General features: G+C 37.5%; 1 protein-coding gene across 1 annotated transcript in view; it reads left to right on the top strand.

The window, feature by feature from the left end:
• Positions 1-4792: 4792 nt before the first annotated feature.
• hip1 (huntingtin interacting protein 1) overlaps positions 4793-26298 on the top strand; it is a 66833-nt gene continuing 45327 nt past the window's right edge. The window contains exon 1 of the mRNA XM_038267903.1: positions 4793-5108. Coding sequence (XP_038123831.1) covers positions 4977-5108 — 132 coding nt within the window. The 5' untranslated portion in view covers positions 4793-4976. The remainder of the gene's footprint in view (positions 5109-26298) is intronic.

Here is a 26298-nt window from a genome sequence, read left to right as displayed (position 1 = left end):
TGAACAGTGAACCAACACTTAACATTACAGAATACAGTATAACCCGATTATATATATATATATATATATATATATATATATATATATATATATATATATATATATATATATATATATATATATATATATATATATATATATATATATATATATATATATATATACATACATATATAATTTTTTATTTATTTTTTTTTTTTACGATTTTTTTTTTTTACAAATGTAACTAACTTAAAATCTTTCAGTGATGTTTTAAATTATGTATTTTTTAATGTATTTCTATACCTATCCTTGTAATGTTAAGTTTGTCCTTCAACCTTTTACATGCTTACATTTTTTTGTGTGTGCTGAAAAAATAGACAAACAAGATAAACTAAACAGTTTTTCCCTCGATAATCAAGCATATTCACTTTATTGTTGTTTTTACATTTGACCAGCAGAGGGCGGCATTTAGTCGAGAAAAACAACCATGCTTTCAATTTAAATCGGTGACTGAGAGAAGAAGACAAAATAATTGGCATAGACTTTTTATATTTTGGGAAAAGCTTGTGTAAATTCTTTTTTTTTTTTTTTCAATTTTAGACACCAACTTAGATACTACATTGTAAAATTACAAGGATTTAACATTCATTAAACAATCTTTGTGAAATATTCACAGTATGTAACTATAATAGATATATATAGATAGATATATAGTTAGATAGAAAAAAAAAATATATATATATATATTTATATATATATAAATAATTTTTTTATAAAATGCATCAAAAGATTAATTTAATTTGATTTCATTGAATTTGAAAAAAACAAATAAAAACACATAAAAAGGTCTAAGCCAGGACTCTGCATCCTGCAGCGCTGGAGCTGCATTTGGCTTTTAATGCCCTATTGATATAAAGAACTAGCTAACATGATAACAAATACTACTTTTAGAAGATTTTGTGTTTTTTATAATGGACATTTGAATTATTATTTAATTTTTTTTTTTACAACAGAATGGCATTAAAATGACAAGAAATGTAATTTTAGAGCATTTAGAGCTAATTGTTTTTTTGTTTTTTGCTTGGCAATTGTGCATTTTTTTATAAAATCTTTTTTTTAATTAAAATGTCATGTAATGTTTTACTGCTCTAAACAACTTTTAACTCTGGACTCAAGGCAAAATGGCTCTTTGGATTTAAAAGGTGTCAGACCCCTGGTCTAAGTAGCTATGGGCCCAGAGTAATCAGTTATTTGTAATTTGCAGAAATATAGTTTCTCTACAGTTTGCTCTGGGTCTAAAAATATTTCTAATTATATAGCAAATAACTGAACCAACCTGTAACTAGGATTGTTTTTTTTAAAGTGTGAATATTATTTTAACAAGTGACCATTTGCTCCGAAGTTGCAGATACACTGATAATGATGCTTCTAGAGAGACCAGATGGCTTATTAAAGATTTTCTTGACACAAACAAACTATGACACTGATTCTACTTTCGAACGGAATATAATGTTTTGCTTCATGAAGGAAGAAGGCCATTTTATTTCTAAATCAACGTTCTTTCTTGTTGACTGAAAACAAATTATTACACAGCCTGCAAATTCCAGAGCTTTTTATATAATTTTACTGTTATTATTTTTCTCCCTCATGCAAAACTGATCTGCTTTCAAAATGATTCCTTTCTTATTTTTCCATTACCTGTTATCTCCATCTGCATCTGAACAAGGCTTCAGCCATGGTCTGTTTTGTATTTGAGCTCATAATTAAGTTAAGCATATTCTAGATGATGTCTCTGCACTGTTTTGGCAAATGTTTATTTAAAAAAGGCGAAAAAAATCCATGCTTTAAAACAAAATGAGACTCCTAGCATTACTGCAATTAATATATTCATTTTCTCTCTGTGTATTTCAATATTAACCTCCTTGCAGTGTGTTTTGTTCAGGCTGGAGTTAATGTGAGCCTGTTCATGTCTCTGATAAGGTGGGCGGATCCTGATGGGGCTGCAGCCAGTGGCTGGAAGCTCTGGGAGGAGTCAGGAACCGTTGCCAGAGAAAATATCCAAATAACAGATCCACTAGTCCTCGTGCTGCAGGGAGGTGTCATGGCACGTCTATTGCTGGCCTGCTGCTTCCTGTCTGAACTCTGTGCAGTAAAACCCTCCTCATCATCAGTCTGGTGTTTTTGCTGGAGAGCAGGTTGAGAGAGTGCAGCTCAGCTGGTAAAACGGTTCCCCTCCTGAAAGCCATTTGGAGATGGAAGGGTGAGATATGCAAAAAGAGCTCCTCCATAAGGACAATGGTGGCAGTCAGGTTGCATGGTGGTGCAATTTGTAGCACTGTTGCCTTAAAGCAAGAAGGTCATGGGGATCTGTCTGCATGGAGTTTTCTCCCAGCAGCATTAAAATTCTACTAAAATGTGATAATAAAAGAGCCTTCATGAAAATAAACAAGCAATGCACATAACCAGAGTTAGTGAAGGGAATACGTGTCTGAGAGTAGATGGCACCTCTGACACCTTTACACAGTGGTGATTCTAGAACAAATTTATCAGAGGGGTTAGGGTGGGGCCAATGGTTTTCATAGGGGCACAGCACAAAAGAATAACAAACACACAGGGGAACAGTGCATCATTTAGTATATCACTTGAGCCGTAAAGCCAAGGTTGCAGACCCCTGATCTGACAGATGCAAACTGTGACCCTTTCTTATAAGGCTGATGCTTAAAGCTGACTGTAATTTCAAGATAATTGTTACAGTAAATTGCAAAGTGGAACATTTTAATTGGTCTCTTCTGTCAGTGCATATCATAAGAAGAAATTGATTTAGTATCACACTGCACAAACAGATCAGAAAAATGAAAGATCTTTCAAAATGACTGTGGCTTCCCTTAATTTAGGTAAATAAAATGATCTGCGCTAAAATAAGATAATTATATATAATGCACTCCAAATATAATAATGGGGTTATTTCTTTCCTATTTTAAATGGAAATCATCTAATTCCATCTGCTGATTGTCTCACATTTCTACTTAAATCAAGGAAAATACACTTTTTCACAAAAAAAAAAATACACAAGATTTAATTATTTATGTCTACATTTTACAGTCTGTGATTTCAGTACAGGTGCCAGGGCCAGTTCTACAGAGGCCCCTGTTGGCCCCTGTCTAGAACCACTCATGCTTTAAATGGAATATATGAAACATAAAAAACTGCACAGAATTAGGAGAAAAGGATAATTAAAAAGGATGTAAATTATTGTTATGATCCAACAACAGCCTATAACGGTGAAGTCCGAGAGCCTTAGTGGCTGAGAGGGTTCCATGTTCTTTAACTGATGGTGAGGTGACTGATTTCATTTATTGTTGGTCTTGAGACTCAGATACAAAGGTATAACCAGAAAACCCTAATAACAGTCATGGTTTGTTTGTGCAATCTCTGTGAAAGAATAATCCATATTCAACTATGTAAAATGTAATAAAATGCATTTAAACATTAAAGTTATAGCATTATCTAATAATATTCAGTACATTCACAGTTTTTTTAGCTTTTATTTTGTTAAATAGAAACAGAAAGTGTCACCCTGGTGTAATAGCGGATGCCTTCCTTCGCTGCGCCTGTGGATACAGGATAATGTTATAGCATTAAAGTTATAACATTATCTCATAACATTCAGTTCATTCATGTTTTTTTATTTGAGTTTTTATTTTGTTAAATAGAAACAGGAAGTGGCACCAAGCTGTAATGGTGGACGCTTTCCTTCGCTGCTCCAGTTGAAATGGGATAATGTTATACCATTAAATTTATAACATTAAAATTATAACATTATCTCATAATATTCAGTTCGTTCATTGTTTTTTTTTTTTGATGGTTTGTTATTTGAGCTTTTATTTTGTTAAATAGAAACAGAAAGTGGCACCCGGCAGTAATGGTGGACGCTTTCCTTCGCTGCTCCAGTGGAAACGGGATAATGTTATAACATTAAATTTATATTATCTGATAATATTCAGTTTATTCATTGTTTTTTTTCTTTTTTATTTGAGCTTTTATTTTGTTAAATAGAAACAGGAAATGGCACCCGGCAGTAATGACAGATGCTTTCCTTCGCTGCTCTAGTTGAAACGGGATAATGTTATAATATTAAATTTATATTATCTGATAATATTGAGTTCATTCATTGTTTTTTTAGGTTTGTTATTTGAGCTTTTATTTTGTTAAATAGAAACAGGAAATGGCACCCGGCAGTAATGACAGATGCTTTCCTTCGCTGCTCTAGTTGAAACGGGATAATGTTGTAACATTAAATTTATAACATTTAAGTTATAACATTATCTCATAATATTCAGTTCATTCATTGTTTTTTTTTTTTTTTTTTTTTTGATGGTTTGTCATTTGAGCTTTTATTTTGTTAAATAGAAACAGTAAGTGGCACCCGGCAGTAATGGCGGACGCTTTCCTTGCTGCTCCAGTGGAAACAGGATAATGTTATAACATTAAAATTATAACATTATCTCATAATATTCAGTTCATTCATTGTTTTGTTTTTTTGTTATTTGAGCTTTTATTTTGTTAAATAGAAACGGTAAGTGGCACCCGGCAGTAAATGGAGGACGCTTTCCTTCGCTGCTCCAGTGGAAACCGGATAATGTTATAACATTACATTTATAACATTAAAGTTATAACATTATCTCACAATATTCAGTTCATTCATTGTTTTTTTTGGTTTGTTATTTGAGCTTTTATTTTGTTAAATAGAAACAGGAAGTGGCTTTCCGCTGTAATGGCGGACGCTTTCCTTCGCTGCGGGTCGCGGTTCTGCTGTCATTGACTGAAAGGCAGAAAAGTGCTCCAGTGGAAACGGGACGGGGAGTCCTCCACAGCAGCATGGACGGCTGCCCGCCATAGCTCATAGTTCACGCACCGTGGGCTGTTAGTGGGTGGAGAGTTTTATTTCATCCTTCGAACTACGTTTTTTTCTTTCTTCTACTGTTTTTTTTTTCATGTTACAACCCGCAATGGATCGAGTCAAAAGCTCCATGCAGCAAGTCCCGAACGCCATCCCCAAAGTGATCCGAAGGACCGGAGGGGCCAACAGCCTGGAGCTGGAGAGGGAAAACTTTGAGAGAGGCCAGGTAGGAAGGAGCTCAGACACACACGGAGAGTGGGATGGTTGTGGTCGCGGAGATGAACGCGTGGGAAGCGTGGATGGACTCATGGAGGAGGTCCCATCCAGGAGCCGCTTTCTGTATGTTGTTACCGGAAGGAGGGCTGATAGATCCAGCCATGTCAGCTCCCCCTCTGCATACTGTCTGGGTTTGAGTCCTCATTTCTCTCCTGCTGCGTGTTTCTGTCTGTCTGCGTGGGTTAAAGCACACCCAAATGGAAGCACTGTACAACAAAGGAGCTGCTGAAATGTGGGTCACTGGCCTTTTCAATGCAGATAACGGTGCTTTGGAGCTTATCTGCTGTGTTGGAGCAGCATGGAGCTGGATCATCTCTGATAGGCCTAGAAATCACTGCAGGACCTCTGATCTTCCTGCTCCTATGAAAACTAATTTCATTTAATCTACTTTGAGCAGCTCCTCCAGGTGCCCTGCTATGCTGGAGGAGATTATTCATGTTCCTGCTTTAATTTTTCTAAGGTTCATATTTGTTTGACCAATTTTTTCTGTAATAATTTTGCTGCTGGAAACACCTGAATCTCCCTATTGTGGGACGATAAGGAGACTTTCTATTCTATTCTAATTTAAAGAGTCAGATCCTCCAATGATGTTTTTCTTTCTGCAAAAAAAGAGAAAATAGTCTTCAAATGATTTAATTCAATAAGAAAAATATATTTAAAAAAATCCAAGCTGACCTAATTATATCTGAAAAAGCTCTTGTGTCCTAAACCTAATTACTGGGTTTGCTTTGCTTTGCAGCATCAGCTGCCATCAGATGTTTTCTGTTGGTTTTTTTTGTTCAGGGGTTGTTTTTATCACCCACCCCGGAGGGATTTATCTCCTGGTGAAATCAGGACTTTGACTAGGCCGCTGTAAAGCCTGTTCTTTCTATTGCGGCTTTGGAGGCAGACTCCATGGTGTGTTTTGAGTCATTTTCCTGCAGCGTAGCTCAAACTTTTCCTTGAAATTCCCTTGACGTCTTAGAGGAAGCTGTCCAGGTCCTAGTAAAACATTTTACTGTCAATGCTGCATTGGCCTTGGTTTCCCATACAGCTCTGCTTTTCACTCATTGGTCAACAGAAGATTTCTCTTGGTAAACTACTGACGCCTTATCTGCTCCTATTTCTCTCTTTTTGTGCTTCTGTTTTTTTTTTTCATCTGACCTTGTTGATGCCCTCTAGGAGTAATTTGGGTTTTTTGTTTGCTAAACATTATAACATAAGTTTACTTGCGTAGCACAATTCAGTACAAGGACAATTTAAAGTGCTTTGCATGAATTAGACAATAAAATTGAAGAAAAATAAAAACTTAATAAATGCAAATAAAGATGAAAACATGATAAAAGCAGATAGTGAAAGAAATAAAACAGCTGGACCACAACTTTGTCCAACTTATAATACTATACACACACACACACACACACACACACACACACATATATATATATATATACACTAATGATAAGAAATGTATTTCATATGTAGACGCACTGTAGATACTGCATATATCGATGCACCTTTTTCTTCCTTTGGCACATTATCTTCTTTGACTATTTGGGCTTATGTAACGAGTAAATGTCTCCACTGTGAGATCAATAAAGTCGATCAATACCTCTTTAAAAGATTAATTTTAATAGTTAAAGGCTGTTCTAAACAGAGTTTTAAACTTTGACTTAAAGTATTTCAGGCTTTCAGCACTTTTACAGTCTTGGAGGTTGTTCCAGATAAAAGCTGCCTCTCCATGTTTGGTTCTAGTTCTGGTTGGACAGAGTAGACTGGAACTAGAAGACCCCAGTAGTTATGTACTGATGTGCTAATTCATTCAGTGATTTATAGACTAACAGAAGGATTTTAAAGTATTTTCTGTAAGCTACAGATAGACAATGGAAGGACTTCAGAGCTGGGCTACATGTACAATCAGAGCATGAAAAGTGCACAAAACAAACTGCTTTTCAAATTATCAACTTTTTATTGAATGGGCTATTTGAGTAGTCTATGTTATTTAAATACAGATGTTTGTTATTTTAGTTGTTGAATATGTACTTTTGTTTTTAAAGTACTTAGTTTGTGTCCATGTCCTCCTCTTCCTCTCTCCATACCAGGCACATTGGTCAGGGAGAAAGTAGGTCAGAGGAATCCATGCAGCCCAACTGAAACGGCTCTGCTTCTCCTATCCAGCCCCACTCAGAGCTCCCTCACTGTGCCTCAGCAGGTGTTTTCCTTGGTATCTGCAGATCCGTCTGATTGCTAATTGATTTGCAACGCCAGCTCTGCACCTAAAACTTCGGTCGCTCGTGTCTGTAGCCAGTGGGGTGGAAGCTGCATGGATTAGTGGTGAGGAGGGAGAGCAGAATTGGCTTTAAGTGTCCTGAGCCCAGCCTGTGTCAGTAGGTCACTTGCCAAGCTCCTGAAATCACACCACGAAAAAGCGTGATGAGCTCATCAACTTTTACTGATCAGGTTGAACACATTCCGGTTGGACGACAGAACCTGATGATTATTTCTCACAGTTGATCAGTTTTGTTTATTTACTGTTAAAGTTTTCGGGCCTCTTCACTGTACCTTCAACAGTCAAGATTTCTATACTGTCCCTTTAAATGGAGACACTGTCCCCTTCCTTGTCGCTCGTGGATAATGTATAACTGAGGATCTGCAGCGGCGCTAGCAGGTAGAGGAATCAATGAATCTGCGGTCTGCTCTACCGTGGATCAGTGAGAGATAATCTCATGTGATCTGTCGTGCTCTAAAGCTGCCTAAATCTGCTAGGTGGCTGGCTTTCACCTACAATACAAGATATACCCTTCAACTGTTTGACATTTTCTCTCCCATTACAACATTTAACCTAATGTATTATGATTTTACTTTATGTTCTACACCTACTTGAAGAAAAGCATAACTGTTATTAAAGGAACTAAATCTATTTTTCAAGGCTTTAATCTGACATCCTGTCGTCCGAAAGTCACCTAATCGTATCGGTCCAGCTGTTCTGTAAAGGCCTGAGAGGTTCGCAAGAGAGCGTTAGAAAGCAAGGAGCTTCATAAAAAGTATTTAGGAACTGTCACAAAGCACGGTTTAATGTAGGGGCGCACAGATTTATCAGCCAGCCAATCGATTGGCCCCGATTTCCTTTATCTTTGATGATCGGACGATACTTTCATGTTATCTACCATCGCTCTAAGTAGGGCTGAAACACTCAGTCGGATTAATGGTGATTAAATGATTATTGGAATGATCATCCACTAATTAATTAATCATTAACTGGAGTGTAGAGACTCTTAAAAACATTCCTTTAGCTGACAGAGCAACCTACTCAGAGCATTAATTACACCAAGAGTGTTAAAATAAAAAAATTGTAAAATTGCATTTAAGATCAAAATCTTTTTCGTATGTCACTATGCTCTATTCAGAGCTCCTAAAGTGGAAAAGTTTTAGTTTCACCTGGTTTAATTTTGGAAAAAGTCTTCTTTCAGAAACTTTCTGATTATTAATTGAAAAATAATCAACAGATGAATCAATTTGCTAAATAATTGTTAGTTGCAGCCCTAACTCTAAGCTTTTCTTGCACAAAAATGGGAAGTTTGAAGGTTTATTGTGACCTGAGAACACCTGAGAGTGTTGGTTATAAAAAAAAAAAAACGGCAAACAAATAAACAGTATTGGTCAAAATTGAAATCTGTGATCGGCCATAAATCGGTGCACCCCTTATTCAATGGCACAAACTAGCAAAAACATGGGTTTCCACAAGGAATGGGCATTTTATCTAGCCATGATAAAATATAGTGTAAACAATAAACTAGAATTTATGATGATGACTCAAATGTTTGAATCGTTAATTGTATTTTTAATATTTTTCCCTTTTTTTTTTTTTTTTTACATGGGGCAAATTTGAAGAACATGATACATTTCAGTCACTATGGGATGTTTTATGGTAGAAATCACACCCCCTAAAGAGGAGCACCGTTTTTTTTAACATTGGACCCTTGATTTTACGTTATTACATCATGTTCTAATCACGCATATGAGTTTTTTGTCGTTTGGAGCCGTTCTGAAGATATTCCGTTAGGTTATCCAGGTAACATCTTCCTATGGGCAACGAGTTGAAGGCACAAACTAAACTGTTCATAATTTATTCTTTATGGTACGCCAGCATTCATAACATGTAGGCAAATCCCTGTCACCCAGACATCCACGGTTATGTTTTTTATATTTATATTTTTTTAAACAAAGCGGAGTGTGTATGACGTCATCCGCGCGCTGGATTGGAGTCGTAACAGAAGGCCCGGGCCACAGGCGGCTACGCTCTACCCCTTCTATTCATTCAGCTAGCTAATCTAAATCGTTCAATTCCATTTGGAGAGCGAGATCATCTGTGGTAGTAGCAGTAGACACCTTCCAGGCATGTGAGTAAAACTAGCAGCAGTTCAGAGGACAGGATGAATGAACGTTAGCCGGCGCATGTGGGTGACAACAGCACTCTGCCTTATAACACAAACCACCTCTTTTAGAAATGTCATAGCCTGAGGTGAATAACTTCATTCAGTTTAACCGTAGACCAAAAAATGATTGGTAAATAAAACCACCAGTAGCTAAACAATTACATAAAATGGACCCAGTTTCTTACCTGACTGCTCTAAGTGCGTTGCTCTTTCAGCTAAAGACATGTTTCACAGTCTCTACACTCCAGTTAACGATTAACTGGTTACTAAATTGGTTGATTATTTCAATTATTGATTAATCCGATTAATTGTTTCAGGCCTAATCCGTATACTTTCCTTTTGTTTGTCTGGAAGCCATGATGATTATGGTTGCCTAGCGCACTGCTTGCCTACCAAGATGGCCCCTATAACTGCTTCCGTTTTCCAGGTGTGAGAACTATGTATTCCAAGAAACATGCTGTGTAAATTCTAAGTTGTCTGCCCTCCGATTTAAGCCGGGTTTGTTTTATTCCAAGAAGCCTGTCAATCGTCCATATCAACCAAACGTTCTCAGTTACTCGCTCCACTGGTTGGGCTCCTATCTACCCCCATCAACTGGCAGGAGACGGGTTACGATCTGGGTAGATTCCAAACCAATATAGGAGTAAACCTTAAAATAGCTGATAACTTGGAGAAAAAAAAAGGCTAAAACTTGCAGGTGAGATTTGTATAATCTCCTCGTTCTGCAAGACAACAGCACTTTGCTTTATAACACAAACCACCTCTTAGAAATGTCATACTTTGAAGTGAATAACTTCATTCAGTTTAACCGTAGACCAAACAATGATTGGTAAAGAAAATTACATTAAATGGGCCCGGTTTCTTACCTGACAGAGCTATGAATAAAGGCTGTACAACTTATACCTTGATTTCCTTAAAACATTAAACTAATCTGTTGTATGATTAATGTCAAAATAATCCCTTGTGATCCATCTCATTTATTATCACTGGCTCTGTAAAGAGTAGAACATGATGTAATAACGTTAAATCAAGGGCCCAATGAAAAAAAAAAAAATCGTGTTCCCCTTTAATGGAACTGGTGTTCTGAGGAAGCTTATTCTTTTTCAAGACTAGTCTTTGAGGCAGCCATTCAAGCTATAGCTGTAACTAAGAACACAACTTCAAAGAATGAATGCAGTGTTCTATTGTCCATTTTATCATTAGCAGGGTAGCGCTACAAAATATTAGATTTAAAGTTAACACCGCCCAGCCCTTTCTTCCACTTTAGAATGAAGCAACCTGGATAACTAAATTAATCTGTAATTCTCCCGATATTCTGCGGTTTTATGAAGAGGTGTTATGGATCTTTGTGTATCTATTAAACTGCCAGTGTTTTTTTTTTCTCTGTAACTTAGTTTGTGTGAACAGAAAGAAGACGGTCAGCCCTGAGTGGCCTTTACACCCACTGCGTGTGTAAAACACCCATTCTGAGAACTGCCTGCCTATCTCTCAGCAGAGCTGTGTAAACAACCATGGCATGTTTGAAATCCTCTTTGTGAGAGAGTCCACGCCGGGTTATAAAAAGCATGAAGCGAAGGAAGCCAGATAGCACTCCCTTGCTTTTAATGATACGTTTACCCTGGTAATGGCAGCTGCCTCTTTAATCTGAGAGTTTGAAGGATATTTAATGTTTTAATGTCACTGCGTGTTTCGGTTTATTCCCCTGGGAGAAGCGTAAATAACAAGCTGGTCTTTATTTTACAACCTTTATCTGTCGGCTCCAGAACGTGAGGGATGCTGGCTATCCAGACTGACTGCGAGCTGTTAGGAGGCTTTTCATTGGAAAGCCTGGGTAGGCGGTAATCTCTGGAACGATATGGACCATAATTAGTGCTCGTGGGAAAACTTCTGGGGCACCATTTGGGCTATGGAGCGCGAGCCGCTGACTGACACCATATTGTGTGTTACATAATTAAGGCTTTAAATTTAGACTGCCTGACTTTTTCTTCTGGTATTGGCTGGCCTCACTGCCTTCTGTAGAATCAAGTGTGTTCGTTTCTGTGTGGCTAAGTCTCCTGATCTCATTAAACCGCCAATAATCGGTTTGATTTGCTCACATTTGCTGCCTCATAAAAAGAACATGGAATATCTTAAACAGGAAATTTCAGGCACTTATAAGCAGGGTTAACTACATCCTAATGCTTTAGCCTGTAATAGTTGTTTTTTGCCTGTTTTAGTTTCTGTTGTTTAGCTGCTTAAAAAATAAATCTTTCATGTAAGGAGAACTTCCACTGTTCCAGACAATATCTGCAATGAGGCTAAAAAAAAAAGCCGTAATTATCTTTAACCTCCTCATCTCCTTCCTCGCATCCTGCAATTCACCCATGCCGGGAGGCCATGGAGGAATTTCCGCATACCGAAGTGCGCGGTCAGACAAACGTGGGAGGGGGGGCCTGAAAAGCGAGGCCTCTAAAAGCACAGAGGCAGCACAAACAGCAGGTGGTTGGTTTGTGGCCCCCCGGCGCTGGCTGTGTGTGAAATGATAAAGCTGGATGTGAGTGACTGGTTCGTGAGCAGAACAAAGTGCATCGATGAGTCCCCCAGCGGCACAGACAATGGCCTTGATTAACAAATTATTTTTGGGCTTCTCTGTCGCGGTGTTTTTTATGGCACCGTAAAGCGGAAAGGGGGCGGGACAGTGATGGAGTGGGATTCTATTGTTAGGTTTGTGGTGCAGGTCAAAAGTTAGACGAAAACCTTTTTTTTTGTGACTGGCATGCAAATCAGATGGGCACTACTCAAGTGACCTCATAAAAAAATCTAACGTAGCTTTCAGCAAAGAGACTAAATAAATTAAGCACATTGGATGAAGAAAATTCTAAGTGAAGCATGGGGATTTATAATTCATGAACTTTGCAATCGCTAAAGTACAGATTGTTGCCAGATCTACAGCAATTGCATTGAAAATAAAATCTTGTTTCTGATTTTAATGATGGCAAAACTCCTCTGAAAATGTCTAGCCTAAAATGTCATGCATTCTTCAATTAAATACCTTTGTTAATGCAGCTTAATGTTTACGCACAACAAAAGCAAACAAAATGGGAAACCAACAGATTTTTAAAATTTAAATGAGATAAAGTCAATTTATTAAAACTAGAGCTTGGCAGTTTTTTTGCATTTGTAATATAATTGCAATTTAACGAAACATTCATTTTTTTTTAATCGCAGAGGCACTCAATTTTGGTCATATTGCATTTAACTAGGGTAAGACACTGACTTTCCCACTTCGGCTCTTTGGATGGCAGTAATGAGCTTAAAATCTGTGTTTCACCACACAGAAGGGACAAGAGGGTTGCAGCTAGCGCTCAAATCCACACGTGAGCTAAAACGAAGCACTTCTCTATGCAAAATAACATTAAAACGTTGCAATAATGCTCTCTGGACAAGCAAGCTTTCAAGGTCGCTATTTAGTTTTTCGGAAAATTCTTTCATCCTTATCAAAACAATTTTTTTGCACCAAAGATTCTTCCAATTAGCGAATCATTTATCTTGTTTTCTAATTGTGAAAAGCAACATTTATCAAATTCCAAAACACCAACCACTGTCAAAGAAGCAACCAACAAACAAGCCATCAGTCTCTTTAACTGTAACCAACTAACTAGGTTAGTTGGTTACCTAGTAACCTAGTAACCAACTAACTAGGTTAGTTGGTTACAGTTAAAGGACATCTAATTCCAATTCACCAGCCACCTACCTTCAAAAAACCAGATATCTCTCAATTTAACCTTTTCACTAACTAGCAAGCTAGGTGAACAGCTAGACAGGAAACTAGCTAACTAACTAGGTCAATAATTAACTTAAAGAAACCAACCTAACCGTTCAACAATATCCAGCCATATTATTAACTAGCTTGTTTGCTGGGTAAGTAAATAATCAGCTAGGTAGCTAAGTACCTAGCTACCTAATTGATTAGCTAATAAAAATAAATCCAAGAAACCAACCAATCATCTTTCTAGCCAGCTCCTCTCATCGATCCAGTTGCAAAACTGCAAACTAGCCATCTTCAAAAACCAGCTGAACATCCCTGACTATCACCAAATCAACTTTCAGCTATCAAATTCTAACTACCCATCTAATTTCAAAGAACCAGGAGACCAACCAACCATCTATTCATCTATAATCTATTCAATTTACCAACCGACCATCGTATTCTCCACTAATCACCATTAATCTCTCATTAATAACAAAAATCCAACCAACCAAATTGAACAAACCATTCATCTAGTCAATTCTTACTAACTAACCCTTCAGTTTAAACCCCTAACGAACTACAACTAACCATTTACTCTCAATGGATATTGAGAGGTTTGCTTAGAAACAACTGAGTTCCTGTTTTTTTCTTTTTACAAGGCTTTAAGTCGTTAACTTTATGTTGGGTAAAAGGATGATTTTTCCCTCTGGGATTATTAAAGTATTTCTGATTCTGATGGTCAACCACCACACAAGCTTCAGGGTTTTATTTTTTTGCTTTTTTTTGCATGAAACAGAATGTTCTTAAAAGACAAATGATCATCAATTAAAAATCCTAAGTATATAACTCTGGAGACCTACTCAATTGTCTTGTTAAAAATTTGTCAGTCAGTGAAGATCTGATGTTTTTTAGTTTATACTATTTTAGGAGGAAATCAGTCTGCAAAACCAAACAAAAATAGATAAAAATGTTGGGGGCAGATGAGTCAAAGGTTCTAGAATAAGACAAAAAAACTGTTGATTAGCACTTTATGAATTTTATTAAGGAAAACTTCTTACAGATCAAAGACAATCAATGTCGGTTACATTTAATGTAAGAGTTAAGCTCCAATTCCCCGTTCAATCTCTTAGGGTTTACTGTTTATAGTGAGCAGAGAAGGGCACTAATTCTATGCTTTGAAAGAACAAATATGAAGTCCAGCTGCCATGTTTTCCTTATTGACTTCTTAAAGAACCTCACAGTGCTGGTTATGCAGAACATTTTTTCTGTTTTCACTGTATTCCAATCCGAAGTACCACAAACGTAGAAGCTGAGGGCTGAACGTTGGCCAGTGTGGCTTGGAAACCTTTAGCTGACGGAGCAACCCACTTGGAGCAGTAATTATATCAAAACTGTAAAAAGATGTATGTAGACATTTTGCATTTCAGATAAAAAAAAAGGTTTTCTTCTATCAGTATCCTCTTCCCAGAACTCAAGTGGAAAAGTTTTAGTTTCACCTGGTTTGAATTCATAAAAATCTTTTAAGTCTATCTGATTATTTATCGATTAATTGAAAAAGTAATCAACAGATTAATTGATTTGCAAAATAATTGTTAGTTGCAGGCCTAGTTAAAACGCGTGTCAACATTGTGTTCGCACTCTTCAAAAATTAATTAACTGTGTCATAGTAAGACACTGATGAAAAGTATCCATATTAGAACCGCAACTAATGATTATTTTGCAGATTGATTGAATATTTTTTTTCGATGAATTGATTAATGATCTATAAGGTTCCTTTATAGAGGATTCTGGATAGAACATAATGACAGACAAACATTTTTTAATCTTGTATGCAAAATGTTTACATATATATATATATATATATATATATTTTTTTTTACAATTTTGATATATTCACTGCTCTAAGTGGGTTTCTCTTTCAGCTAAAGACATATTTTACAGTCTCTACACTCCAGTTAACGATTAACCGGTTACTAAATTGGTTGATTATTTCAATAATTGATTAATCCGATTAATTGTTTCAGGCCTAATCCGTATACTTTCCTTTTGTTTGTCTGGAAGCCATGATGATTATGGTTGCCTAGCACACTGCTCGCCTACCAAGATGGCCCCTATAACTGCTTCCGTTTTCCAGGTGTGGGAACTATGTATTCCAAGAAACATGCTGTGAAAATTCTCAGTTGTCTGCCCTCCAATTTAAGCCGGGTTTGTTTTATTCCAAGAAGCCTATCAATCGTCCATATCAACCAAACGTTCTCAGTAACTCACTCCACTGGTTGGGCTCCTATCTACCCCCATCAGCTGGCAGGAGACGGGCTACGATCTGGGCAGATTTCCAGACCAATTTAGGAGTAAACCTTAAAATAGCTGATAACTTGGAGGAAAAAAAAGGCTAAAACTTGCAGGTGAGATTTGTATAATCTCCTCGTTCTGCAAGACAACAGCACTCTGCCTTATAACACAAACCACCTCTTAGAAATGTCATACCTTGAAGTAAATAACTTCATTCAGTTTAACTGTAGACAAAACAACGATTGGTAAATAAAACCATCAGTATCTGAAAATTACATTAAAAGGGCCCAGTTTCTTACCTGACAGAGCTATGAATAAAGGCTGTACAACTTATAACTTGATTTGCTAAAAACATTAAACTAATCTGTTGTATGATTAATGTCAAAATAATCCCTTGTGATCCATCTCATTTATTATCACTGGCTCTGTAAAACAGTTCGGCTGTAGTTAAGATACTTTGTAGAAGAAGACATATTTGAGGACCAAACCTAGAAAAACGCCTGTTGCTGTGTTCAAGGTGGGCGGAGTCTCTGAGAAGGAGTGTATGACAGGGAGAAGCCAGACTGAGACGGAGTGGGACAGCTGTATGTGAGAAATGCTCAGCAGTCGGCGAAGGTCCCACGCCGTACCAGGAAGTGAGGAGACTGGGTGGAAAACAGTTGGCATTGTTTTGAAGCAGACTGCTGAGAGGGCCCGATGTATGGGGTGTAGTCCCAGCTGCCTGATGACAAACCTATTGATTATGGTGGGCTCGCCAGGCCTCAGCTGGCCAGCTGTGGTTTCAGTGATTGAGCAGAAGAGGCTGTCCTGTTTTTTAAATGGATCTCGGGGGCTTATTGTTGTTTGGCTTAAAGCTATCTCGGCCTCTTCTCCTGTCTGTGTAATCCTAGAATCCCAGACTCTGTGAGGTCAGAGCTCTGCATGCCAGACCAAACTGATGTGTCAGATGTAGAGCCATGTAATTAAACTTTTTGTTCCTTTTTATAACAGTTTTACTTCATGTCATCACCCTGAAATCTGATTTTTTTTTTTCATATTAAAATGCAAGTGTTTGTGTTGAGCCCCCAGTTAAAACCCAACGGACTATAAAGAGGATGGAAATTGCTTGTTTCTCTCCTATTAATCTGTTGAGTATTTTTTCGATTAATAATCTGATAGCCAAAGGTTCTTTTAAGGAGACTTTTTACTAAATTTAACTGGGTGATACTCAAACTTTTCCACTTGAGGAGTTCTGGATGGAGCACATGGACATTTTTTTTTTTTTTTATCTTAAATGCAAAATATTTATATATTTTCTTACAATCTTAGTAAAATGACTGCTCTTAGTGGGTCGCTCTGTCCGCTAAAGTAATGTTTTACAGTCTCTATACTCCAGTTATCAATGAATAATTACTAAATTAGTTGACGATTATTTCGATAATCGATTCTTCCAGATTAATCCGATTAATTGTTTCAGCCCTAACAGTAGCCCACCTCGCTATCTCTGCTCCCATTTCTACTCCCACAAAAGAGGCGATTCAAACAATCATAGTCTCATTAGCAGGTTTTCAGTAAGTGTTGCAGCTAATGTAATCTTTAACCTTTTGTTTCAAAGACCAGGAAACCATTGTAAACAATTCATAACTAACTGCTAATGCTGCTAATTCCACCTTAACATGAACATAGATGGGCAGAACCACTAAAATGAGCTCTGTTTAATTGTTCTTTCAACTAAAAATGATTAAACATGCATTTACAGTTTCATAAGGATAAACAATGACCAGGTTATAAGTCCTTTAAATTCATTTTATTGGACTGCATAAGATTTTTGCAAGTAAACCTATCACTTTTATGTAGAGTTAACTGTATATTTCGTTGTTAGGAGCTTCATTTAATAGAAGGCGTTATGATTATGTTGGTAGATGGTAAAAACCAACAGCATTCCTGCACAAATATGCTTTTGTATACCAAAAAAATCTAGAAAACATGGATATAATTTATTGTTTTGGTATAGTTTTGAGACATTTGTACAAATTTTAGCTGATTCTGATTTAATCTGAATTAAATGTGTAAAATAGAGTAATAAAATTGTGCTATATTTACATATTTTTTTTTACCGTTCTCTCCTATTAGGAGTAGAGGCATATTGTTTGATGTACCCTGTGTGTATGAAGTGAGCAGTTGCAATAAAACCAGGTTTTACTAATACAAAAAAGACAACGTAGTGATGGATATCAAATAATACAAATTCTTTGGCTTTATTAACATTTAGCATGATAAGCCTAGCTAGAATTACTTGAACTGCTCTCTTCCTGTGATTTCCCTAAAGTTTGTAGAACCTTACCCTATTTTGACCACCCTGTAAATTTCATAACAATCTCCAAAGCTTAATTTTCCAGTCAAGTATTTGCCTTGACCAACAGCTTAAATATGAATGAAAGCAGCTTTGCTGTTCTATGTACAGCCTTCCTGTTAGCTGCTGGAAGTTTTACTCTCACCATTTTCTTTCGCCTGAATAACTCAAAGCTGCTTTTTACCAGGTTTCCCTTTTAAATAGCTTCTTACACCTCTGTCCATATTTAAAAACCTAGGTGGAACTGAAAATGGCTATGTAATAATTTAAAACACCAAAGGGTTTGTCAGAAAAACCTGGTATTGCTTAGGAAATTACAATTATTTTTCTTTCTTTTTGTCCTCATCAGAAACTGGCTTTTTCTCCATTCCAGCCATTTTTCTTCTCTATTAAGGTCTCTCTTAAACTGTATGACTCTGCCTAAACCTGGGATCTAAACCTAAACTTAGTGGTGATATATGATTAACTGTAGTTGCTCTACAACTAGAGGTGGTTCCATCTTTATATCAGTTCAGGGTTTCCAGAGGGACTGTAAACAATAGTAGATTTTCTCAGCTCAGTAACAGTTCCCCCTGAAGAATAATCCTATTATTAAAGGCTGTTTAACGTTATTAGCTTTGTACAGTTTTAAGTCAAACCAGCAAACCCCTGTGACCAAACCTATAAAGCTTATTTAGTTTTATTTACTTGCTCTAGTCTACTGCCTTTTTTTCTATATTTCTGGTTATAATTGTCCTACTATAGAACTTAGTTGTGACCATGTTTTCTTTGGCTTTTGACACCATGTAGAGCATTGATTTTATGTATATACATGCATATTTTTATCCTGTGCGGACAGTGCTTTTATTTTATTTACTTTTATTTATTTTTATTTATTTTATCTTTTTGTGCAGCACTTTGGAAACCTTGTGTTTATTGAAATCGTGCTATATAAATAAAGTGGATTGGATTGGATAGAGTGTAAAAAAAGAGCAGCCAGGTAAAGATGGACCTTCAGCACATCCTGTGCAAATATTTCATATCATGAGTACCTTTTATTAGGGTATGTTAATAGCAACAGGTGGAGGCACCCTGCACCCTTTAAAAAGAACATTACAATATTTGATTAAAAGATTTAAAACGGCCTCATCTATTCAACTAAGACATTGCAAAATTTACAGAAGTTTGGCATGTAACACATTAAAATACATGGCGGATCTGGTTCTTCATTAATGAAAAAGGGCTTGGCTTAACCCTGGATGCCTCTCTATGATTTACGAGTTTTATTATGAAGAGGTGGATGGGAGTTTCCGGCATGATGCAGAGGCCATTGTACAGCCTGTACAGTATTTTGTGTCTGATAGTCTTAGAATCAGCTATTATTAACCTGTGCAAATATGTAATGAATTAGAGCATTTCGACTGCATTGCAAAAATCCTGTAAGTGATGAGTTATCCAGCATCTATTTGAGTCTTTTTTATCGTAGTACATCATCTGTGTCTAAATTTGACTATTTAAAGTTGAAGCATGTAATCAAAGAGGCTGTGGTGCTTATGTAATAATAAATCAACTACTCTTGAGGATAATTCTTTGTCTAGAGAATATTCTGCTGTTTTTTTTTTTTTAATAAGCAGTGTTTCTCTCTGTTTGCAAAGCTCTTTGATATCCCGGTTATGACAGATGTTATCCAACATCTGTCATAAGCCTGGGACTCAACAATGCTGCATTTCCTATGCCTAAATAGTGACCATCTCCTTTTGACCAGATGGGGGCGTCACTTACCCAGAATCACTCTAATGGAGTTCAGCTTAACCCTCTTTTTTACTTTTTTCCTAGTTTTCACCTCTAATAGCTGCTCCTCTCCTGCCCTATCATCACTTTCATTATGTGTTGGCAAATAATCCCTCTAAAGGAGGGATCTGCACAAACAGATCTGCTTTTACTTCACTCTGCAGGAAATAAATGATAAGAAAAGGGCTGCACAATCCCAGCACATTAGCCTTTGATGTTATTGCTTCCAATAATTTCTGTGACCTTTAGCATCTTGTTCAAAGTACACTGTGTCAATAAGAACATCTGCAGTGAAATTACATTCAGTGGCCTGAGTATCGTGTTGGCTTATTAATAGAAATATAATCCAAACAGCAAGATCCTTAATTCAAACAATGATATGTCATCAATAGTGGACCACAGGATTTCCTATGTTTTAAACAATAAATGAGACCATGATAAATCGTTTAATACATCTTTAGTGTGAGACTTATCCTGTACAATTCAACCAAGCATTGCATTTGCTACAGAAAAAGACTCAGCAACATGCCGTGTCCTTGTGGCCTAATTGTTTTGGAAGCCAAACCATGTGCTGAGGTGCCCTATTGGAACCAACATGCGTTCTAACGTGACCTTTCAAGAGTTAAAGCAGGTGCTTAAGTGCCCTCTAAGGTGGTGAGGATGGGCTATGTCAAAAAGTCTGTGCATGCCACTGGTACAAACCTATAACCTATTAACTGACGCAGCTTTTTACTTTCAGTTCAGTGACCCACAGGTTTTCCATCAGATTCTGGACTTTGGCTTACCCACATGTTAATTTTCCCTCCACTACAGAAATTCAGTGAATGATTTTGATTCATACTGAAAGAAGGAAGTTCCCCTTTGTCTTCTTTTTGCTAGTGAACACCAGCAGGGTTAGGACTAAAACTGGAGGGTATTTAACACATTCCATAAAGTCATCCATTTTCACTAATGAGTAGATTGATATGCAGAAACTCCTATTGCATCATGCTGCCGCCACTGTCTTCTTTAGACTTACCATTTGGGGCAGTTCATTTTGCTTCTAAGCTGCTGCTCAATCACTGCCTGAAAGCATTGCATTTTGCAAACACTCTGTTTGCAAAATGACAATAAAAGTTGTCAAAGACTATGTTCACACTGCAGGCGATGATGCTCAATTATGATTTTTTTTTGAAATCCGATTTTTTTTCTGTGTTCCCGTTCATATTTCCAAATATATGCGACTTGTAGGTGATCTCCTGTGTGAACTGCAGTCATACAATGCAAGTGTCCTGCATGCACAGTAGAGGACGCGATGACTCGACAGGCCAGTGTGCTCTATGTTTACTGAAGTAAACATGGATGGTAGTGCCGGAGCGAATCTAGCGATATTTTCCGACCATAAAAACTCAATCTTTTCGATATGGTTAAACATAAATACTGCTGTCCGCGTCATCATCTGCCATGGTTGTTGTTTTTCTTGCTGCTTCTGTGTAGCAAGACGTAGAATAGTGACCTCTGTCGGTTATTGATGACGATCAGGTCGGATGAAACCGAATCCGTCCTGAATCCGATACGAATCTGATCTTTTAAATGCGACCTGTGTCAGAACGGCCAGGTCGCATTAATCCGACCTGAATGCCATTAATACCTGACAAAGGTCACTATTCTGGGCCTTGCTACGAAGAAGCAGACGATTATGCGGAGACCAGTATTTATGTTTAGATTGGGAATGATCGCTAGATGCGCCTCGGCTCTACCATCCATGTTTACATCCGTGAACACAGAGCATGCTGGCCTTTGATTGCATTGTGTCCTCCACTGCGCATGTGGGACACTTGCATATGACATTCCTGTATGAATGCAGTTCACACAGGAGATCACATACAAGTCGCATATATTTGGAAATGTGAACGGAAACGCAAAAAAATCGGATTTCACAAAAAAAAAAAAAAAATCGGAATTGAGCATCAAGGCCTGCAGTGTGAACTTAGCCTTAGTCTATGTCTAAGTAAGTCTACCGCTAAAAAAAGTTTATTTCCGGTTTTATGTGGTGAAGCTATTGGAAATTATCCTCATTAGGAATATGTTGTGTATGCTGTCATAGAGCATTATTCTAGAAATATATGAAATATAGATTAAATTAAGAAGAAAAGCTTCCATGAACAGTCAGTCAAGTCATTTTTTATATATATATATAGACTTTTTCATATAGTGCTTTAATGTTTTAATGTATCCTCATCCTGACTGGTACTTTTGATAAAATGGGATTCTATCGATGCTTTGCAGTTTTTCTGCAAACTGAGGCTTTAGCATGAATAACTGTAACCATAGTTTTCCAGTTAGCTATGTTGCTGGTGTGAGCTCACTGTAAATTTGATCCAAAAGATGCTCCTTAAAGGTTTTAGCTCAACATAGAATAGAAAATACCTTTGTCCCACAATGGGGAAATAGTGATGTTACAGCAACAAAGGGTTATTAAAGGGTATGCACTCTTAAACAACTTTTGTTATTGTTGCTTTAAGCTGTTTCTATTTTTTTTCTTCTTTGAAAATGTTTTGAAATGATTAATCATGGCCTTAATAGCATGTATCATGTTAGTGGGATCCTCTGGTTTTGAGTGCGGCGCTTTTAGAAGTCACTAAATTAAATGCAGTGACATCAGTGGACACAAGAGGGCGCTGTGGTAGCTTAAAACGGAGAAACAACTGGAGCGCTTTTCAGAATAAAAGCTGCATTTTCAAAGTTAAAGCACCGCGCTTAGTATTGCCCGAAAATAAACATCTGATGTTTAAATGTGAAAGTTTTATTGTTTTTTTTTTTTTATCACTGCGGATCACTTTCTGGACATCTGGAGAGTGGAATGGGTTCTATTTAGATTAAGATCCAAATGCAGCTTGAATTAAGCGCTTTTTTTCCCTGCTATTTTAAAAACTGATTTCTGTTTTCATTTTGCACCTGGGACATTTAAAACAGTTTGTAGATGCATGGTGTAGAAAAAGTGTGAATGTGGTATTTTTAGTTTTTAGAAGTGTCATCATCATGATCTCAATGAGGAGGAGGAGGGTTTTATTTTGGATTCTTCAGTCTGTCAGACTGTCTTCATGAGTCCCAATCCTAAACTCTAACGCCCCCCCTCCCCCTCTACTGTAGCCCGGACCCCCTCGGTGGTCCCCGGACCCCATCTTGGGAACCCTCCAGGCCCTGGCTGCTATTGTCTCAGCAGAAAGCGCGCTATTTGCAAAATAAAAGGCAGCCTCCTGGCTCCGTATCGGTGGCTCTGTGGGCCGATTCCTGATGAGCCGCTGCCGGGTTCTACTGCGAGGCTGAGCGGCTAGCATCGGCTGATCTCTCCCCCCAAAACCAGCCTCGACTGCTCGGCGCTCGGATGCTGGAAGCCCTCCCCGATCTGGGAGCGCGTCGGACCCGTAGAGAGAGGAGAGAAGGGACGCGGATGTGGGAGGGAGCACAGGATACAGGGACATTTTTTTTTTAAATACCAAATCAGGACACATGTTGAGCTAACGGCCCGCTCCACCTCCTCTCCTCCTCCCAGATGCATTTGTTGCCTCCGTCGCTTTCCCGTTTCTAATTACTCCGGATTTTAAAAAGAGTGGAAAAAGGAAAGCAGCGGGTCTCCAGGTTCACCGCTTGGACGGACTACCATGGATCTTAGCAAAATAGTAAGTTCCCAATGAGGGGGTTTATTTAAAGGGAAACAGCCCTGTAATAAAAATGTCTGTTGTTTTTTTGGGGGGTGGTGTCCAGGAAAAGTCCTGCTGCACACATGTAGATCAGGGCTCTGCAGGCAGGGACATGTCTGCTGATGATTGTAGCTGAACGGGTCTCTGGCACACGGAAGAGGAGTAGGGACAATGAAAATGAAAAAAAAAAAAAGTTGACTGATTTTAAAATTTATTTCAGTTTAATATGGGGGAAAATGTCAAAACTCTGACTTCGATATCATAATCCTGACTTTCATCTCAGAATTCTGACTTTCATCTTAGAATTCTGACTTTCATCTCAGAGTTCTGACTTTAATAATCTCAGAGTTCTGACTTTAATAATCTCAGAGTTCTGACTTTAATAATCTCAGAGTTCTGACTTTAATAATCTCAGAATTGTGGATCATAATCTAGATGGGCACCACTGATTAAAGTAAACGCTCACACGTTTTAACTGGATCCCTGTTCACAGACTAGATAACGCATTTTTCCAATAAAACCTAAGCCTGCCAGAACAGAAGAGGATTAGGGCTACTGAAAAAAATAAAAAGAAAAGTTGTTTTTTATATTAGTTCAGTTTAATATGACAAGAAAGTCAAAATTCTGACCTTAATCTCAGAATTCTGACTTTTTTTTCTAAGAATTCTGATTATTTTCTCAGAATTCTGACTTTAATCTCAGAGTTGTGGATCTTAATCTAGATGGGCTCCATGAAGGAAGAAATGTGGGAGCACTTAGCTTCACTGACAAAGATGTGAGTTGTTTTGGAGGGCCAGTGACACATTGGTGGAAAATGACGGAATTAGGCGACTTTTTACGTGCTAGAGGGGTCCCCGGTGATGCTATTAAATTAATGGAAGAGCAGAAGGTGATTAAAACAAGAGAGCTAGTTTTATATCCAACAGTTTTATATCCAATCTGACACATGGACCTCAAGTAAACATTAAACCCAGAGGAAACTACTGCATCTTGGGAAAGTATGCACTCAACTTTGATCAGATTATGTGAGATTGAAGCCGCATACTTGGCTGTATTTACTTGTTTAATGGTTTTGTTATACACAAACATAAATTACAGAAGTAGTAGGAACATCAGATATGGTTTCTCAAATAGCTTTTATCAAATGCTGTGAAACGTGTGATGGGCGCTGGATTATCACTCGCTGAATTCTATGTAGTCGAGATTGATCATTTTGCTTAATTTTTAAGTCCTGCCAGAGAATTATAGATTTGATTATTAAACATTATAACTAATGAATACAATTTGATGTAAACCCCTGCAGTTTAGGCTGTTTTTCTCGGAATATTCTCTTTATATCCATTCAACTCTGTCTATTGTAATATATGTAATATATTCTCTCTACTTTAATGATGCACATCAAAATCCTAATAAAATAAGCCGAGGCTTGTGTTTGGAAAGTTGCAGAATGCGAATGCATGGTTTCATGTGACCGTGCACGGCTGGAGCAGGTGCACCTTAGCCAGAGGCAACAAGACGGGCCTTTCACTGCCCAACATGGATGGATGGGTTCACTTTTTGCCCCTCGTGTCAATGCACGGGGGGAGGGGGAAAGCAAAACCCACCCACCTGTAATCCCTCACCAGGAGGCACACAGATGAGATTGTAAAAGAAACGACACACATAGATGAAGTTTGAGTCAAAGAGGAGCACAGTTTCTCTTGGCTGTGATATCGGACTGAGCTGCCCACGTGAAACAGCCGAGGTATGCATCTCAGACATGACGTGGGTGTGGAGATGGAGTGACACGTTTAGTCAATCTCCATTCAGATAAGGTCGGCCTTCTTGATTGAATAAACTTCTCTCTATCAGAGAAAATTATAGAAAACAGAGTTGTGCCAAATTCCTGGAAGGCTATCATTCCTAGAAGGAATTCAATTTGGTAAAAATCAGTTCAGGGCTAAAAGCTTGGGAAACTTTTTGTTTCATACTGAGGCTTTTATATGATGCCAGAGTTCAGGAAAATGTCCTTTTTTATGAAAGAGAGTGAAGGTTTATTCAGGGAGAGATGTATGAATGACCCTTATCCTGCCTCTATGGCGCAGGACTTTAAGCAGGTGTGTTTATTTCCGTTTCAGGCTGTTTACACCGTGATCCTTACAAAAGAGCTCTGTCCTCATCTCAGGCCTTAAATATGGGAGGTCCAAAAGGTCATTAGAATCAACTCTTTAAGTAGAAAACATCACCTGAATTATCTCTACTGACTTTTTGATGATTTGATATAGGTTTTAAAGTGTGTATGCTGCCACATTGGATGCAGTTTAAAGCTTAAAATCAGAGTTTTTTTATTGATTTAAGGAACTGAACCAGATGTTGCTCCACAGAGGGTGGAGTTACCGGTCTGACTGTAACCTTGTTCTGAAGCCCCCAGTGGAAACGATCACATGAAATGGTTTTCCTTGAATAAGAAAACTTTCCAACAATTAGTTGAGCGGTTTTCTTCTAGGCGTAATAGTAGAAATGCACTTTATTTATTTTTTTTGTTAAACTTTTTTTATCACGGTGTGATAAATACTGGATCTGATTGGCTGCAGGATGTCAGGCCGGATTATTCTGAATTATTGAGGTGAGGGTTTGTGGCCAGAGCTGGTTTCCCTGGCAACTCGGCACAACAAGAGATGGTGGATAATCAACTCAGCTGCGTGTTGTAAACTCACATTTTCAACGATAATATAATTAATTAGCATATTATTAATTGATTTATTTCTTATTTCATAAGCGAGACAATCTTTCTTAAGATGTTTGTTCTCACACCTTGTTGGGAGTTAGAATAGTATTTATGGGGTTAAAATCAATTACTGTGTCTTTAATAAGATAAATTACATTTTTATTGTTAAACAATATGACAATTTCCAGTCCATGGGCTTATACTATATTAA

Source organism: Cyprinodon tularosa, unplaced genomic scaffold (genome assembly GCF_016077235.1).
Source record: "Cyprinodon tularosa strain WSP-4 unplaced genomic scaffold, ASM1607723v1 ctg69, whole genome shotgun sequence".
Lineage (NCBI taxonomy): Eukaryota > Metazoa > Chordata > Actinopteri > Cyprinodontiformes > Cyprinodontidae > Cyprinodon > Cyprinodon tularosa.
The sequence above is the reverse complement of the archived record's forward strand: the minus strand, read 5'-3'. Positions and strand labels throughout refer to the sequence as shown.